General features: G+C 36.9%; 1 protein-coding gene across 1 annotated transcript in view; it reads left to right on the forward strand.

Annotated features, from left to right (window-relative positions):
- The window catches only part of PLXDC2 (plexin domain containing 2), a 416,593-nt gene that overhangs the window by 202,785 nt on the left and 194,200 nt on the right, over nucleotides 1–19,608 (forward strand). Inside the window, exon 5 of the mRNA XM_027121784.1 lies at nucleotides 12,950–13,019. Coding sequence (XP_026977585.1) covers nucleotides 12,950–13,019 — 70 coding nt within the window. The remainder of the gene's footprint in view (nucleotides 1–12,949; nucleotides 13,020–19,608) is intronic.

Genomic DNA, 19,608 nt, shown 5'->3' on the forward strand with positions numbered 1-19,608 from the left:
TTCCAAGGAAAATAGCATCATTTTGACTAGCATTTCCATTGCTCTTACATTTCCATAATGTTGGTGTTGGGAGAGCTATATCTGGATGCCTGTGGTGACTTTAGTCAACTGTTTTCTCATATTGCACCATTTCATTTTTTCCGCGCATCAGAAAACCTGTTGATAAGTGCTTATTTTTCTAAACGATTAACTCAAAAGGCAATTTAATTTGCTATCTCTATTAGGCTATTATTCAGACCACATATTTTTGCCTGAGTCCTGTTTGCAGTGTCTAACAATAAGTTGCTTTTATTTATTTTTATTTTTGACTGGTTGAATAAACTTGCTGCATTCTGTCTTGTGAGTTGTTTCATTTCAAGTAAGACATACACAGTTCATCAACCTGGCCTCACTTGTCTTCATATACAGGATTTCCCTCTAGTTTAATAACAGACTGGGATGAGTTGTGTCTGCATGTGCCTACCTTAATTTTGGTTTAATTAATTCATTTTACTATTATTATCATACTGAAATCATTTATCAACTTTGAGAATATCTGTCGTGAACAAAGTATTATTTGAGGGCCTTTTATGGAAAAGAAAGGCCTTCTTTTGTTCCATTCCATAAAATCAATATGAGCTCCGAGTAACCGAGCTCCTCTGCATGCCAGGCACGTAAGCTGGTCCACTTCCCTCCAAGTGGACAAGTAAGGATGTAGTCCCTCTTCCACCGATGGCGTTAGTGACACAGGTTGAACATTCCCATCTAATATTTTAGACATGGAAGGGACTTTGGAAATTCTTCAAGATAGTGGCCTTGTGAAGTACAGTGTTCAATTTTTATGCAGATTACAAACCTTAGTTTTCCAAAGCAAGAGCATACCTTCTTTTTAAAAATCATACTTGAATTCATCATATTTCAGTTCAATTTAATCTCATTTCTCCAATATTGTATCTTTAGTAGGGGACAGGCACCATTCTTTATATAAAGTTAGAGTCATAGGAAGTAATCATACATTCTCTGTTACCAATGATGGCTGTAAAAAAGTCCTAGATAGATAAATATCTACTCGGTTTTTTTTTTTTGGCTGCATTGGGTCTTCGTTGCTGTGCACAGGCTTTCCCTAGTTGCGGCGAGCAGCTATTCTTCGTTGCATGGGCTTCTCATTGCCGTGGCTTCTGTTGTTGCAGAGCACGGGCTCTAAGCGCAGGGGCTTCAGTAGTTGTGGTGCACGGGCTTAGTTGCCCTGCGACATGTGGGATCTTCCTGGACCAGATATCGAACCCGTGTCCCCTGCATTGGCAGGCGGATTCTTAACCACTGCACCACCAGGGAAGTCCTCTACTCATCTTTTTAAAGTCACAAGTGAGATGAATACTTAAGGTTTCTGTGAAACCCTCTTGGAAGGTTTCACATTAATCTTTTATAATTGTAACAGCTGCTAAAAAGGGACCCTGAAGCCAGGCAGCCATATCTCAGGTGGAATGAATAAATCCATTTACTCCTGTCTTTCATCCTAGATTCTCTTCTCAGACCTGTTTTTTGTTTGTTTGTTTGTTTTTGCGGTACACGGGCCTCTCACTGTTGTGGCCTCTCCCATTGCGAAGCACAGGCTCCAGACACGCAGGCTCAGCAGCCATGGCTCACGGGCCCAGCCGCTCCGCGGCATGTGGGATCTTCCCGGACCGGGGCATGAACCCGTGTCCCCTGCATCGGCAGGCGGACTCTCAACCACTGCGCCACCAGGGAAGCCTCAGACCTGTTTTTAATCATCCTTTCCGAGATCTCTCTAGGACCCCCATGAAGACTTAACAAGGGTTAATTTTAGATAACATGAGTGTAAAACATATTCTCATCCTGAAGTTATTAAATGATAAAGCTTTCACAGGACTCTTTTGCAAGGAAAATGCTTCGTAGCACAGAAAAATTAGCAAAATATAGATGGACTATAATGTTCCTTAAGAGTAAATATAACTAAAAGCAAGTAGGTATAATTCTTGTGAAAAATCTTAAATTGTAGAAGATGAAAGACTTAAGACATTTTGGAATTGAGATTTCTTGAACAAGCTAGCATTTTAGTATCTTTTAAAAATATATTTTATACCTATTTTCAATATCTTTTTTTTTGTCTGTTTCTTCTTACTAAATTACAGCCTGTGACTTAGGTGGTGGATGATTACTCTAGGCAAAATAGTCAAGGTCTCACATGGTTTGTTTATAAATTGCCTTCCCATCAGAACTTCTGTGCAGCCCCAGAAAGTAGGTGTCTCATCCTTTTTTCACTGAAGGTGCTCTGTTCCACTCCAGTGGGACCAGAAGTAGAACACTTTTAGCCACTCTCAATTAATGATACATTGCCAGGAATTTCTTGTTATGCAGCCACTCTCTGAGAAGAAATGCGAAGTAAGTTTTGCTCCTGATAAATAGGCTGAGTTTAGGCACCTGAGCCCTGATCCCTGCAGAGCAAACTGTAGATATGGGTAGGCTGGATAAAGGAGCAGCTCTTGGAAGCTGTGTTCAGAGGCATCAATTTACTTAGCTTTTGAAAAATCCAAAAATTGCCAACTGTGGCAGAATGTTAAACGCTGGTGAATCTGCATAAATGATGCAGGGGGCTCTTTGGATTATTCTTGTAACTTTAATTTGAAATTATTTCCAAGTAAAAAGTTAAAAAAAATAATAAAAGGGGAGCTGTTAGCAGAGGAGGTTGAAGAGTTAAAATTGGACCTGGCCTAAATTTTGATTTCAACCTGTAGTCAAGTTTTGAATGATTTAATCATCCTTCCCAGGAGCTCTGCCAGCACTGAATTCCAAATCTTAACACATTGTTACCAAGCAAGGACTCCCTGCCTGATGTGCATAGAAGCCAATACTGTGACACCTTTGTTTGAGAAAGGAAACAGCTTTATTGCAGGTTGAATGGCTGGGAGGCAGGCAGAGCTTAAATCTGTCTCAGATCCAAGTCTGGGGTGAAATTTAAGGGGTTAGGGGAATTTCTAACTTGGAAGCTGATTGACTAGTCTCAAGTTACTTCTGCTGCTGGGAGCTGGATTTTCCTTATTGAAGGACTTCTCACTTCGTAAAGGGCACCAGTGGAAGCATTTCTATTCTTTGAGTTCTGTAGACTGAAGAGTCTAAGTTCCAGGGTCAGCCTGGAGGCCTGGGTTCCTGTCTTGCACTTGCGCACTGCTGCCTCTGTAAAATAACTCCAGGTTTGATTAATCAACAACCTGATTGAAGGGAGCAAAACCAATTTCAGCTGGTCAATGTTTTACCTGCTGTTTCAGTGTCAGTTGAGGGGCACCTTGATATAGCGTTTAAGCATGTGGGCTTAGAAACAGGCTGCCTGGATGTGAGTCCCCACTTTTGCCAACTATAAGCTGGGTGACTTGAAGTCTGTTATTTACTGTCTGTTAATCACTTTCCTCAGCTGTAAAATGGGAATGACAATGGTACCTACTTTCTAAGGTTGTTACTAGAATGGAATGATTTAACATTTGTACAATGTTGAAACCCTGGCTACTACAGCTCTATTGATGTCTGTTAAGATCGATACTAACCATCGTCATGTGAGCATTTTAACTTTAAAACAGTCATTTTCCAGTGACAGGAAAGAAGGGAGGACAGATTATAATCAACCGAGGCAAGGGAGGACATTTTCAAACTGTCAAGGATGAACTCATAGGAATACTTTTCCTGCCCTGTCCAAGTCCCTTGTCAAGGAAGTAACCAGTGTCATTGCCCTCAGGTGTACTGGGGCTGCAAAGAGGTTTTGCAAATCATTGCTTTAAAGGTGCTGGGCTAGGAGGTACCTCTATCCTTTACTTCCTTAAATGGAAAATTTCAGGTCAGTTGAGTGCTAACAGATGAAGTGAGATGATGTTATCCGGAATCAAGTCTATTTATCCTTTTAACCCATTTCACGCTCGTCAAAGCTTCCTTACAGCACTGTTTTAGAGTTTCAAAGACCATTTATATGACATAAAGCCTTGACCACTCCAAGTGGGATTCCTGGGGCAGTCTCAGTAGCTCTGGGAGCTTGTTAGAAATGCAGAATTTTAGCTCCCTTCCCCCCCACATCTACTGAATCAATCTATTTTAAACAAGAACCCTAAGTGATTGCCCTGCACACTCAGGTTTGAGAAGCCTGGTAGAATCACTGCCTTGTTCCTAGAGCAGCATGAAAAATTCAGAAGTGACGTCTGGTTCTCCCCTTCCCCTACCTGCCCTCCCAGGGCTTCTTTATAAAATCCTGTTTTACTTTCTGTGCCCCTGAACAGACTTATGTTCTGCACTCCGCCTGAATGGTAAATAGTCACATTAATTTGAATGATTCTCAAAACATGCAAGTATAGGCAAGCTACTGTAAGCCAGGTGTTTCTGGGAACCGTGCAATGGGAGGGCTCAAAAGATATGATGATAATTCACTTCATCTCAAGTTCATATGAGCAAGCATCAGGTAACTGCAAAATGTTTACATTTTGTTTTCTAATTTATCCGTAGTCCCACGTAGAGTGTCATTCCATAGGCGGGGTTAATTAAGTTCTCAGCTCTGTTATGAAAAAAGTGCTGAAGCTGTTAGAAATTCTAACTCAGAAAATCAATTCAGTTGATGGGCTTTATTTCTAAAAGGAGCCACTCCCTTCCCTGTATATTTGCGTATTGATTAGTCCCTTTCCATGGACATTTTGATATTTTAATTAGGTTTCCGGTGTTTTCAGTCACTGGATTAAAGACCCATGTCCTGTTCACTCCTCCCGGGAGTGTGAGAGTTTGTTTAAAATTGCATTTTGTAAAAATCCTACGTGGTGAAACTGTTTCAAGTCATCCTGCCCTGCAGTTATTTTATTTCTGGAATATACTCAGCTCTTTTATGGCCTAGAAGCAGGATCTTACTTTAGGGTGTACAAAAGAAGCTTGCACTTCTGTCAACCACATGGAAATGCCTCTGCATAGTACATTTTCTCTCTTTAGTAGTTGCTTGTGGTGGAAACTTACTGATTTAAATCTTTCTATCTATATCTACATACATATACATATATATACTCATATTTCTATCATTCTACTATCTGTCGGTTTATGTTACTTTTATAAGTGAATATATTTGTTAAATAGGTGAATAAACCCGTGAAAGGCCATTACCATTGACCATTGTAAAAAAATAAATCAATCGATGTTCTGTAAGTTTAGAGAATAGGCCCTTAGATCTATCCTTGGAGGATAAGAAATGGAAGCATCTGATCCTCAAATGTGCAAAAAAGAGTAGTTCAGGCTGTACCCATTACCTGGTGAGAAGGGACCCACCGCGTTGCCATCAGACCTCAGTGGTGTGCAGCTCACTACAGCTCCACCCAGCGTGGCACTAGCCCCTGTGATTCGGTGCATTCATCTGAGAAGACTGCTCTGTACCTTCCTCAGATTTGTGTGTGTGTGGCTTTTGCCTCAGGCACCTGGGAGCTTTCTAGCTATTTTCCTTGTTATTAAATTTTAAAGAAAATTAAGTTATGTCTACTGAGAACAAAGATATGAGTCACTGACAATGTTAAGAGTATCAGGTAGAAAAACACAGCTATAGAAAGTCTGTTAATAGGTAGGAAAAGGATCACCCAGTGTAAAAGAAGGGAGATAGAATGATATCGTGGTCAAGACTCAGGAGTTCTGGAGTCAAGCATATTGGACTGAAATCCTGGCTCTACTACTGCTGGTGGTTTGAACTTATTACTTGTCCTTCTAGAGTTTTGTTTTGGAATACTTTCAGGCTCATAAATAAACTTGGAAAAATTATTGAAAGGGTTCCCATATAGCTTTCACCGTGCTTCCCCAAATATTAACACTTTACATACTCATGGTACAATTATCAATACCAAGAAATTAATGTTGGTGTGATACTCTTAATGAATCTACAGGCCTTATTCACATTTTGTGAATTGTCCCCAAACCATCTTTTTTCCTATCCAGAATCCAATCCAGGACCTACATTGCATTTATTTGTCAAATCTAGTCTCGTCTCCTCCAGCCTATGACAGGTTCTCCATCTTTCTTTATCTTTCATGAACTTGACATTTTGAAGAGTCTTTGCCAGCTATTTTGTACAGTGATCCTGATTTGGGGTTTGTCTACTGCTTCTTCATGATTAAACACAGGTATCTATTTTTGGCAAGAATACTAGGGGAATGATATTTTGTCCTTCATCATGCATCACACCAGGAGGTACGTGATGTCAGTATGACTGGTGATGTTAACTTTGATCACCTGCTTAAGGTGATGTCTGCCAGATTTTGTTTCTTCACTGTAAACTTACTGTTTTTCTTTGGTAATTATCTAGTATCTTTTGGGAAGATACTTTGTGCATATCAACATCCTGTTTCTTGTCATACTTTTACCTAATTTTAGCATTCATACTTGCTAAATGCAGGCAAAATACTTAGCATAATGTCTGATATATTAAATGCTAATTTCATTCTCCTAACACCAGTAAATACAGTAGTTATGATTATTTCAATATAACAGAACTGAAAACATCATAACGTTGCTGAGGAACATAATGTCTAATTGTCATATGATTCTATTAGAAAAGGAATATGCCTGCATTGATATTAGAAACAACATATGTCAAATCATTTCCATCTACTTATTAGGAGTCAAACAGGGAGCTATTTTTATTTAGGAAATGAGTTTTAAGGAACTACTGCTATGCTAGACGCCTTCAGGTACATAATATAATATTGACTCAGTGCTTATGAAGGTCCAGGTGTCATTTGGTCGTTTGATCCTTAAAATAACCCTTTGAAGAAATGTATTGACTACAGATGAGCAAACTGTGCCTTAAAGAGGTTAAATGATTTACGAAATCACACAGCTACAAAGTACCAAAGCTGGGATGTAATTTCAAGTCTGTCTGACTCTAAAACCATGCTAGATCATTCAAAAATTAGAAAAGAATCTTTGAAAATTTAAAAATAAAGTTCCATCTATTTCCACTAAAAGAAGATTTTAAAATTTGTGTCTGTGGTTAACAAAGGACTGCAATAATCTGTTCTAAGCATTTATAGGTGAATGAATTTTATGTGGACCTTATTCAGGTTCAAGAATGTTTTGTGCATTATGGAAGAATATGTCACATCCCAATTAAGAAATTAAATTTATTCATAGTTATATATAAAAAGTTATCTAATAAGGATTATTCAATCATTTTTATTTATTAGGGATATAAATATTACTGGAAATAAGATAATTTATTCAGGTATTTCGATGAAAGCCAGTATCACTAGAAATATCTATGTAAGTAAAACAAAAAGTATCTTTTCTTAAAATTTTCATTTCCTCTCAAGGTTAATATTTGACATAAATAAACAAACTGACTCCGTCTAACTTTTGAAATTGTCTTTGGAAAAAATAACACAAATCTCACTTTGTCAATCATCATCATCACCATCATCATCCCACCTATGTGACAGCTTCAAGATACAAACATGTGACCTGCAAACATGAAATGATTTGAATGATTAAAAATAGAATGTTAAAATATATGTATAGAAATTAATGATTAATCCATGAATTTATTCTTAAATAAATGGATACTGCCCATATTCTCTGGACCCTTTGCTCTCATGAACTCAAGAGATCAGCAGTTCCTAAAAGAGTAGTTACTACTAATATTTTTCCCACAAGCTGCTTTCATCAAGACTATACTTTATAAAGATGAAATCAAGGCTGGGGGAACCAGAAAAGTATAACCTTATTACTGTAAATAAGAAGCTGTCTTAAAACAAAAGGCAGTTTTTATTAATGACCTTTTAAATGGCTTTTAGGATTATAAATGTGCCCACTCCAGATTCTTAACCTAATAGTTTCTGTCTTCAAGGTCTTACAAGCATTGACTAATTAATTTATCTTTGTAATACCACTGAGAAATAGGCAAACAAGTAAACCTGGAATAGTGTTTACATAGGTTTATAATTCTTGTGTCATTAAGAAAGAATTAGCAGAGATCATAATAATTAGTCAGAAGCCAGATGGCGATAGGCATAAGAAAAATATGTAAAAGAGGCAGTAAGAGGTGGGGACGTACTTAGAGATCCCTGAGTATGGCCCTAATTGCCTCTGATAGTCTGTTCCCAGCAGTGATTCCGCGGGGCATGCTGTGAGGGAGCATGATGTGGTTTTAAAAGTCACAGTCATACATGGCTGTACCTGCCATAAATTTGCAACACACCACCTAGAACCTATCTATATGCTTCTGCAAACTTTTCAAAGCATGCTTCATAAATTTCTTCTCCCCCCTGTGATACTTCCTATGCTTGTCTCAAAATTATGATACCCCTCCTTTCTGCAGAGTGTAAGGAATTAGCAAATTCAATTGATTTTATTTATGCCACACATGCTTGTTAAAATTTCACTTCTGAGTTTTCATTTTATATTTCTCCCTGTTAATTAATTTATTGTGTCTTCACATGACAATTTTCCGAAATGCTTCTTCCTTTTACATTAGATATTTCTTATGGGATGAGATCCAAGATAGGAAAACATTCATTTCTGTCATGTACATCAATTAAGTCAACTAAATTTCAAAATTACGTTTCTTTTTTTGTTTACAGTGGCTTTTTGTGACAATGTCCAGGGTTCTGTTAGCCTTTTTGATTTCAGAAGGGTCCTTTGTGGCATTTACAATTTGGGTTTTTTTTTTTAATTATATAGTTAAAGGATATGTAATTAATTAGTGGCACAGCAAGCCTTCTCACACCTAACCAAAATAGCTCTTCTTCCTGTATTCATCAATTCAGTTGGTGGATTATGGTCCACCAGTCACCCAGCTAGAAACCTGTCCTACATTCTAGACAGCTCTTCCCCACTCTCAGCTTTTATGTACAATTAATCACGATCCTTCCAGTTTTACTTTCTACATATATTTTCACAATCCCTTCCACTCCCATGCCTTCAGGTCTCATCTGACTAGCTTCTGGTGATTCCTTTTAAAGAGTTTCAGTGCCATCTCCTCTGGGTTAGGTGTTCTCTCTGGGTCCTTACTCTGACCCTGCCTGGTCCTACTTGTTTATCCTTCCATGTTGCTCTCCTGCACCATCTTCTGATCTCCTTGAAGGAAGAAACTGGGTGGGACTTACTGTATGATGCTCAGACCCTGATTAAGTGCCTGGTACATATAAGGTGTTGAATAAATGATTTCTGACTGCATGAATGAATGAATGAACAAATAAAACTTTCCTTTAGCTCCCCGCCCATGCCTATTTTATATGCCATACTGAGATAAAATAATGATCCAATTACCCAGAGGGTAATTATACTGAATATATAATAAATTAGCTTAAAGCCCTTCATGAAATTCTAGTGCTTAATGATTTTTGTTTATGTTTCAGTAGTTTGTGTGTGTGTGTGTGTGTGTGTGTGTGTGTCTGTGTTTGTATGTGTTTTAAGGAGGGATGATAATTTTCAAAAATTTGCCTTTAAGTGTGACACTTCTTATCACTTTATTTTCAATAGCTCAGTAATTAAGAGCATTGCCTTTGTTGTCTTTCAAATCTGGGTTTAAATTTTGGTTTCCCACTTGGGCCATTCTTAACCACCCTGATGCTGAGTTTCACTTTGAAGCAGTTAAAATCTGAACCCCATGCGGTTGTTTCACGTGTGCATGTATATAGAGAGAATGCTAGGTGAGATACAGTAGGAAGTCTAACTTGGGCTGAGAAGTCACGGTAGGACTCTGAGGATGTGACACTTCGCGGTGCCTCTTGATGCTTTGCCCCATATCCCTTCTGCCTCCTTGAGTTCACTTGAAGCTGTGGGAGGCAGCTTCTAATATACTAGCAACTCCTCAGATCAAGTGCTGTGGCTCTTCTCTCTGCCTGAGGGTAAGCAAGGGTAATCCTGGGGAAGGGGGGATTCATCTGCCCACAGGAGCACCTTTGATCGACAGGAGATAGGAGTTGATGGATAAGTAGCCCAGCCTCCTAACCTCCAATGAGATGATTCTGAGGCATATTTTCCCCCCACTCTTTCTCAGAAGGTCTCCAAGGGGAGACCTGGCTATAGTGGTAACACATCCAATAGCTGTTACTAGTTTTTCTCTTTTCCTTGTCTCACTTTTCCCACCTCCTTTAGCAAATGCTTCCTAGGATCACCTTCCAAACAGATTATCTGCTCCAAGTCCTTATGTCAGGTTTGGAGTACCAACCAAACTAAGCCAAAGAACGTGGGAGCCATGACCAGCCAAGGTTGAGAGACCATTTCAGTCAGAAGAGACATCATGTTGAAGTACCAGAGCCCAGGGTTAAGGGTGGCAGTTTCAAGGAACTAAAAGTTATTCTAGAAGGCTGGCCTGAACAGAAAATACGAAGGGAGAATCTTAAGGTAGGAGAGACCAGTTAGTGGTGGGTCTTAGAACTCGTTTTCACTATTTTGGCATGATTCCAGGGTCAATGGGATTCTAGATTGAATGATTTGAAGTGGGGGAGTGATATGCTAGATAGTATGGAGAATGAATTCCAGGGAAAATGGAGCCAAGACACCTGTGAGCAAGTTATTACGATAAAAGTGATCTATACTAGGCTTCCCTGCTGGCGCAGTGGTTGGGGGTCCGCCTGCTGATGCAGGGTACTCGGGTTCGTGCCCCGGTCTGGGAGGATCCCACGTGCTGCCGAGCGGCTGGGCCCGTGAGCCATGGACGCTGAGCCTGTGCGTCCGGAGCCTGTGCTTCGCAACGGGAGAGGCCGCGGCGGTGAGAGGCCCGCGTACCGCAAAAAAAAAAAAAAAAGAAAAGTGATCTATACTTGGAGAAGGGTGTCAGTAGTACCTGGAGAGAAATGGGTAGATTTCACAACTATTGAGAAGGTAACACCTTTCTAAATTGTCATTGCCATTATTAGTGTGAAGCAGGCCATGGTGATAACTAAGGTATCTGGTCATTTAAACAGGGAAACATTTCAATCATTGATGTTGTGCTTCAGGATAATATATCAGCAATTTTTCCTTGAGAACTTATTTACTTCTCAAAAACAGTCTTTAACTTATATATTTGTTTATCTCAATTTTATTCTAAAATATTTAAACATTTGTTGTGGCTGAAAAATTGTCATATTCCTCTGGTTCATCTTTGATATGTTAGTGATAGATGTTTAAACCAAACTCTTATTCTGGAAGTGAGAATGCCAAAGGGCTGTAAATTTTACCGATTTGCACATGAGCGTGGAAATAAATTAGAATGATGGAGAACAGTGTACTACAGCAAGTGCCTTTATAAAATTATGTCTGACCTTTTCTTTGCGATAATGATTTTGCCACTGAAGCTTTTATGTTAGGGTTATTAGTAACCACTCATTTCAGTTAGTGCAGTGAAAATAGATTTTGTTGTTCCCATTAGTCAGCATAAAATAAAAATGAAGACAAAACCCTTTCTGAAGATGCAGCTTTCATTAAAAAGGAAAGAAAAAAAACCTAATGGAAAGTCACTGTAAATTTTGAATGATTAATATCATGCCAAATAAGCCATTAGAAATCTCTGATGGATATAAAAAAGCAATCATTTGTACAATTGGAAAGAGCTAAATTTAATCTAGCTATATATAATTCTCTTTTTTTTAAATTTGTATATTGGGAGAGATATGATATAGAAATTGTTGAATTTTAACATAATCTTTTACTATAGGTAGTTTGTACATGCTATTAGGCTCTAAATCAGCCGATTAATTTCCCTATGGATCCTTTTATTTCAGCTAACCACCTTTGTTATAGCTCCCTGTTTTTCTTGTTTCTTGCCTAATAATAATATATCTGGTTCATATCATTTCAAAAATACACAATATCTAGGGTTTCTTTTTCTTTGTTTTGCTTTGTTGTGTCTTGTTTTTATCTTACTATCTATCTATATAAAGAGATATATAAAGATATATTATAAATATATATATCCAAAGCTTCAGATCCCTTTTTAGAAAAAAGAGGGGCAAAATTTATGAACTTTCTTCCTAAGTCTCTCCAGTTTTCCTCTCTACAAAGTAAAAGTAGCTTTCTAGTAACCAGAATTTTTTATTCTTTGATTCTGTGCTTTTAAAAGTGGACATAAAACGGTTGACCCTTGAACAACACTGGGGGCTAGGGCTGCCAGTCCCCGCACATTTGAAAATCCACACACTAGTATCTAAGCCTCAAAAATAAGGAAATTGACAAATGACTCACCCAAGGGCTGGATAGAATCAGGACTCAAACCCTAGTTCTTTTGATTTCATATATTGTGATCTCTAATCAAAGTTTTCTCAACACTTTGATAATTTAAAGATCTGTAAAATGAAAACACAGATACTATATTTATTGGAAAAAAAATGCCTCATAAATGGAACTGGCCAACGCAGTTCAAACCCTTGTTGTTTAGGGGTCATCTGTATACTGAATCTGGGGAGTTTATTGTATCTTAAAAACAAAAATATCTGCAGGTCTAGATCTGTAGGTGCAAAGTATCTTGTTCCATAAAATTGCCTTTTGTTCTGGGATGTACAGAAGATAAATTGAATATATAATTTTGTAAAATAAATATATATTTTTTTAAATTCAGTGAAACTTGACAGATAACATGCTCTACTATTTTGGAGAAGATTAATCAAACTAAAAAGAACCCTAAGATTATCGTGATGGCTGACCTACTTTGTAGTGGACAACTGAGAGGCAGTGGTGATGTTAAAGAGAATAGCTTGATTCAGAGTTGAAACTTCTAGATTCCCTTTGTAACTGAAGAACAGATCAACAGACCACAACAGCAAAACTTTATTCTTTTCACATACTTTAAACATTTAATTACCAGGGGAAAAAAATCTTTCTTTCCATCCAAGATTCAGGTTCTAATAGTCAACTACAATAATAGTGGTGCAAAGTAGAAGCATCATTTCTTTTAGGTAGAAGGCTCTTCATTTTACATTTACTATTATGCACATTATTGATTTTCTTTTCTGGTTGTTGTTCCTTGCAGAGAGTGAATCTGTCCTTCGATTTTCCATTTTATGGCCATTTCCTACGTGAAATCACTGTGGCAACTGGGGGTAAGTGGTTTTCTACCCATTCACTCTAAATTATCTACAGTTTCACTACAGTTACTATTTTTAATTTACTCCATATTTCAAAAGGGACATTTATTGGGAAAACCATTGTCTTATATCACAAAGTCATGGGTATAAATAAAACCTAAGAAAGAATATAGCTATTGGGAAAACTTTTCTGCAGAAAAAAATGTAGTTATAATAATTTTCAGCTTAGATTCATCTCTGCTTTCTTTCCAAGTTTTATTTCATTTTTGATAATATGGAAAATGATTTCCATGCTTTCACTGCATGAAAACGAACAGAGCTTAGAAAGAAAAGGTGCTTAAGAAAGCTATGGAAGTATTTTCATTTTCTCTTAATTTATACAGTTGATTGATATAAATTTATTTATATATCAATATATACATTCACATTCAAAACCACATTATATTAACTTTAGTTATTTGACTGGTTTTTTTTCCCCCCTTTAATGCTACCTAAGTTGACTGACAACTCATTTGAGTTTAAAAAATAAACACTGAAATTCAGTTTGAATTCTCTTCATTTTATTTTTCTCCACAAACTTTGGAGGTTAGTTTAGAGATTAGCAATAGCCTAGAAAGGCAATTATCATTTTTTATAGTATATCCCAGGAGTGAGAAAAATTTAATCCTTGATTGCTACTAGCAGAAATAAGCAAAATGCTGGAGAATATCGCTGCTTGCCTAACATGGAGTGATAGAGAAAGAAGAATGAGAGAAAAACATAAAAATGGAAGAGTAAGTAAAGAAGCAAGTTAAAAGAAATCCATAGATGTGATGAAAAGTCTGTGGATGGCCCAAGCCTAAAGCACCACAGATCAGAGTCCCTTTCCTTCACTGGGTTTTATTATTGGTCTTCTGCTTGGTATGGGAACCATGTTGGTCGCTATTACCATATTTCAGCATAAGACTTAGAAGATATGTAGGATTCAGAAGAAGATTTGTAATCAGAAATACCAATAAGCAAATAAAAGTTCTGAGTACCATCTCTGAACACTGGTAAATAAAGCTACCTCTGCCTTAGGATTGTGTAGCCTAGTGGACTATTAGACAAAGTGAAGCAGAATGTGGGAGTTCCTTAGAAAATACAAATGATGATATTTGTACTTTGAAAACATCTTATTTGTAGATATTTGTAAACATCTGTGAGAATCCTTTAAGACTTTATAGAGAAATTATTATTTAAGATATTTCTTGAAGGAAGTTATAATTTCTGTGATTATGTAGGGAGGGAAGAGTAGGTCACAGGGAAGAATATCTTGAATAAATACTATACAGAAGAGGAAATTGGTGGAATATGTTTGAGATAGTAAATAATTGAGTTTGAATGAAGCTGGGTGTAGCTTTACAAAAAATATTAAGATGTGAAAAGTAGTTTGGGACAATTTTATAACTGCCTCAAGAGTCCTTAATTAGATAATTAGATAAGTAATAAATGTAAGCAGCTGAACCAAGATATTTTGTAATGCTTTAAAGTATAAAAAACTGAAGTTAGTACACATAATAGGAAGAATATTGCAGTAGTTTGTGTGACAAATACTGAGGGCCTTGCTGATTCTGAGGCTTCAAATGAAAGGAGAGAAATGATGCTATTAGCAAAATTTACAACTCTAAGCAGAAGAGCTGGTTTTAGGGAAAAACAATGGCTTCAGTTCAGAAACTGTTACATTTTGTGTAAAAAAAGGACTATATATAAGTAAAATTTACACAAGGACCATGTCTTTATGAGCTCACCATGTATTTTTGTGCTAGTGTAGTGCCAGGCATTTAATAGACATTTTAATTAATGTGTTGAAAGACTGAATGGAAAGAAGAAAGGTAAATTGAAAGATTGCCCCTATAAGCCGTGGATTACCTCACATCCGCTCACATCTTTAAAGTATGATATGAGCATGGTTATCTTATAACATGAATATTAGGCATGTTTTCTGACACTTAGGTTACCGGTGTTCCACTGAATTTTTAAAAGTGAATTATTAATCACATTTGTTCAAAGTCTGTACACACAGTGGTGAAAATATGGGCAGCTTTGCATTTTCTGTTTCTCAAATCGTTTTATGTTTAAAAGTCTTGTCAGTGATTCCGCCAATATGAAGTAAGATTTCCCTTAGCTGAGTTGGTAGGAAAAAACCCAAACAGATGGCTATATCATGTTTACTGCTTCAAAGTACCATTTTTCTTTGAAAAGATCCTCAAAGTAAGTGAAAAATCTGGTGTCTTGAATGATCTCTATCTTCTTTGAAGAAGACACTAATGTAAAGAAACCTTTTATATTTTTTGCTTAAGAAATGCTAGTATGGCACTTGCATATATAAATCTATACCCTGTTTAGAGAGGCACAACTGAGGTAATTTAGACATTGACCTGGGTTTCTCCAAAATGGAACCAGAATCTCCTGTAAAAGTTTTCAGCTAAATAAATAGCTTGTCTACACTTCCATTGTTTATTTATTCAATCAGTATTGGTTGGGCCCCTACTGTGTGAAAGACACAGTACATGATACTTTGGTTTGTACAGAGAAGAATAAACTGTTGTTCCTCCAGGAGCTTAGAATCTAAGAGGAAGGAGTATATGACTAAGCAATAAGACAAGGTTGACTGTGAGTATTGGAGGAGCAGAAAGTTGCTCCAAGAGGAGATCATTCTTATTGGGTGAATCAAGAACAGGTTTGTGAAAGGGCTAACATTTGACGTTGGCCTTAAAGGACGGTGGAATTTTAGCAGGCAAAGAAGCAGGTTGAAAAGAGGTGAAGAGGGAAGGGACATTCTAGACAAGGGGATGCTGAGATAAGTGACAGTGCTGAGCCCATACTGAGCATATTTGGAGGTCTGTCAAGTAAATCTGTTTATCTTGAATGGAGACTCAGAGTAAGAGTCTAGTGAAGGGGAGATGGGAAGAGTGATGTAAAATACTTTGAACTTTAGACACTTGGATGATATCCAGTAAGTATTGGGTTTCTTTGAGTAAAGAACAGATCTGGCCTAATCTGGCAGTGGAGGACAGGGTAAGGTTAGGCAGTTACAGTCAAAGAAAGAAGCAAGGTTTTCAATACTTCTACATAGATAATAGTGCCTGAAGCCAGTGAAGGGCACATCATTTGAGTTGTCTGATCATTGTGTTTGCAAAGGTTTTCAGCCAAAAGGATTCATTAGGATACAGGTGAGTAAAGCTAAGAACAGCTTGGAAGAGGACTTCTGAATCATAGATTTTCAACAGATCTCTTCTGATTAACTAGGTGTTATAAGCAGATAAACCTACCTGACAAATGTTCATCATCTTACAAATCTTGAAAAAGTTATTAACCATGAAAGACTTGGAAGAAAAATGGAAACCAGAAGTCAGATTAAATAAAGTTGACTGAAGGCCATTGCAAATAGACCAGGGACTGGGATTTTTAAGTAGGAACACATTGGTTTCTATGAAACTGAAATGAACAGAGATATTCTATTGACTGTCAGTTCTCTTTGAATGTGTCTGCAAATTCCTCTTGAACCTGTTTGTACGTTGGATTTAAGATAAAGAAAGTGAAATATTAAAGCGCATATTTTAAATCACAATTCCCTTCATTCCTACCTCACCGCTTCTGCATTTCCCATGCCTCCTTAAAATCTCTCTCTCTCCACATAGACACTAATTTTGACTAAAATGAACTTAGACAATGTCTTGTGTTATTGCTAGGATCAATACCATTTCAAAACAGAGAGTAGGTTAAAAATACAGATATATGCATAATTTACTGTGACCCATCATTGTGTGTGTATGTATAATGTATATACATATATATTTCATTGTGAGTAAAATTAAGTTTCTAGTTAAAATGTAAATAAAAATCAAATATCTGGTCATTTATTTATAAACTGCAAAAATGAATCTTTGCTTATTAAGCATTTTAATTTTCAAAAGCTTCAGTCATCCATACAAGTAATGTACACAATGAATTGGAAATACCATCTTATTTTTTGGTTCACTGGCAGCAGAATCTGAAAGCATTCTTTCATCTTTCTATTTTAAAAATACGTCAGAATACAAATATTCCAGGCATTAAAAAACTAGTCCTCCGTGCATTTTGTACAGATACTTCCATTAAACGTACCACTAAGTTGTGTTGTTTGCATATCACACTGCCTTTTATTACCTTTCCATATGAATACTTTGATTCTTTTTAAATTCTAGGCTGCTAAGTGATCTTTTAAAAGCTTCAAAAAGTAGATTTATGTGTGAGGATTTGATTTTTTAATTCTTGCAACCATCACTAGTAATAATACTTTTCTCATGAGTCCATCAGGGGCACTACATATAACTAAGATGAGAGGAAAATGGGAGGTGGGAGAGGGTGGTAAATGATGCCTGTTATAATGGGAGAGAGAAAAGTTGACATTATCCAGATAATTCTGGCCCTCAAATTTTAAGTATGTAGACAGATGCTGATTCAAGATTAAAATCGTGTGTGGAATTTTAAGCAAGTTTCACATGAGATTAGGAATCAAAGATGACGTGAATTAAAAGGATAATAATGAACAGGTATTACTTAACCTTGGTTATGTGAAGGATTTCCTCCTTTCCTTTCTACGTGAATTTCTAGTTGGAGATTTAGATTTTTTTGTCAGGATATGAAAAGTTTTATTGAGAAGCCTACTTCACACACATCTTTTCTTTTTCCAGTTTGGTATAATTGACATACAGCACTCTATAAGATGTCAATTTTAGTTCTATTTTATTTTGTTTGCCCCATGAAAACTAATAAAATGTAAAATGTTCACTAAGTAATCAATGTTTAATATCTGAAAAATTAATACATGGCACTAAAAAAGGTCAAACATACAAAAGTAAATATATACAGTCGGCCCTCCATATCCGTGGGTACCATGTCCAGGGATTCAACCAACTGCGGATTAAAAATATTTGAAAAAAAAAATTTTTGGAAACTTCCAAGAAGCAAAACTTGAATTTGCTATGAGCTGGCAACTATACATAGTATTTACATTGTATTCACAACTATTTACATATCATTTACATTGTATTAAGTATTATACAACCTAGAGTTAATTTAAAGTATGTGGGAGGATATGTGTAGGTTATGCGCAAATACTACACCATGTTATATAAGGGACTTGAGCATCCAGGGATTTTGGTATGGGGGTAGGGGGTGTGTCCTGGAGACTGAGGAACAACTGTGTCTCCTTTCTTCCCATGCCTCCTAGTCTACTAGCACTCCTCTCAAGGGAAAAAAAAAGTTGCTCTTTGAGCTATGGTATCTTAAATTCAAATTTAGACTAATTTCCTATATCTTGTCAATAATCACTTGTTTCCCCCCGCCCCTTTAAGTCGCCAATAAAAGAGGTTAAAAAAATACTGCATATTATTTTGATTGGGTTTTGAGGAAGTATATTACCAAATCTTCCAGCTTCATTTTTATTTTTGCTTTCAAATAGCAATATTTTAATTGTGGTCCCAAATAATATTTCATGCCTTTTAGAGGTACGTGATTAATAACAGTTATAAAAGGCTTTTTAACAGCAGAAGAGAGTTAGTTATTACTCATGATGATTGATTTATAAATACCAACCTCACCGTCTTTCAAGTATATAACCTCATATAACAGAACTTGATTGCTTCCATTAACCTTCTGAATCTAGTGAAAAGGTAAATGGAATTATTTTGTATTATCATTATATTATTATGTGTATCTGGAGATCTGATACATGACGGGAAGTACTGAAGGAATAGATGCTAGACCAAAGTAAATCCATTCCAATTTGGTTCACTAATTTAAAGTAACAAACTCAAGTCTCAAAGATTCCTGGAGAGAAAGTTAAGTTATGTGACGTCTGCTTTGCTATGTCTGAGTGATTCTCTGGATATACCTTCTGAAAGTTCATCTCACCTGTCCTCCTTGATAATTTACTCCCCCAAACTGTCTAGTGTCCCACAGTAGATTCAGCAGATTCACCAGCGTTACTACATTTCCCTGTGGCTTTATGAATTGTGTATTCCACAAGCCCTTTTATTTCTCCTGTGTAGCGACATGTCATATTTCATCAGCACTGGGTCCTTGGGATGGGGGGTGAAGTGTAGCTGGAGATTAGAGCGACAGGAGACCCAGAGAGGGGTCACCCAGGAGATAGACTTGAGTCAATATGAAAAATAGCAGAGGCAGAAATGTGGGTAGAAAGGAGGACAATTATAGAAAAACAAAAAAGAGAGGATCATTGGTACACACTGGATAAGTCATGATTAGTGACAGGACTGGGGGAATGCTGATCCATCAAAATGAGAGTCTGGGTAAAAAGCAGATTCTCCAGGCTCAGCCCCTTCCATCACCATCACAACCACAGAGGAGTCTACCGATCACTCCTCTGGAAAGCACCGTTTAGCCTTTTGTGGATCCAGGCTTTGTTTGAAACATTCGCGAATACTTAGCTTTCCTCCTTTCCTAGTCACTGCATCAGTAATTCAGATAAATAATAGTATTACATAGATGCTCAAATACATCACCCAACTGAAAACAAAAGGAGTCTAGGTGACGCTAGTAAAGTAACAAAGTACAGCAACTGTTCTAACATTGTCCA

Source organism: Aethalodelphis obliquidens, unplaced genomic scaffold (genome assembly GCF_003676395.1).
Source record: "Aethalodelphis obliquidens isolate GAN/ISIS:26980383/991018 unplaced genomic scaffold, ASM367639v1 scaffold23, whole genome shotgun sequence".
Classification (NCBI taxonomy): Eukaryota; Metazoa; Chordata; class Mammalia; order Artiodactyla; family Delphinidae; genus Aethalodelphis; species Aethalodelphis obliquidens.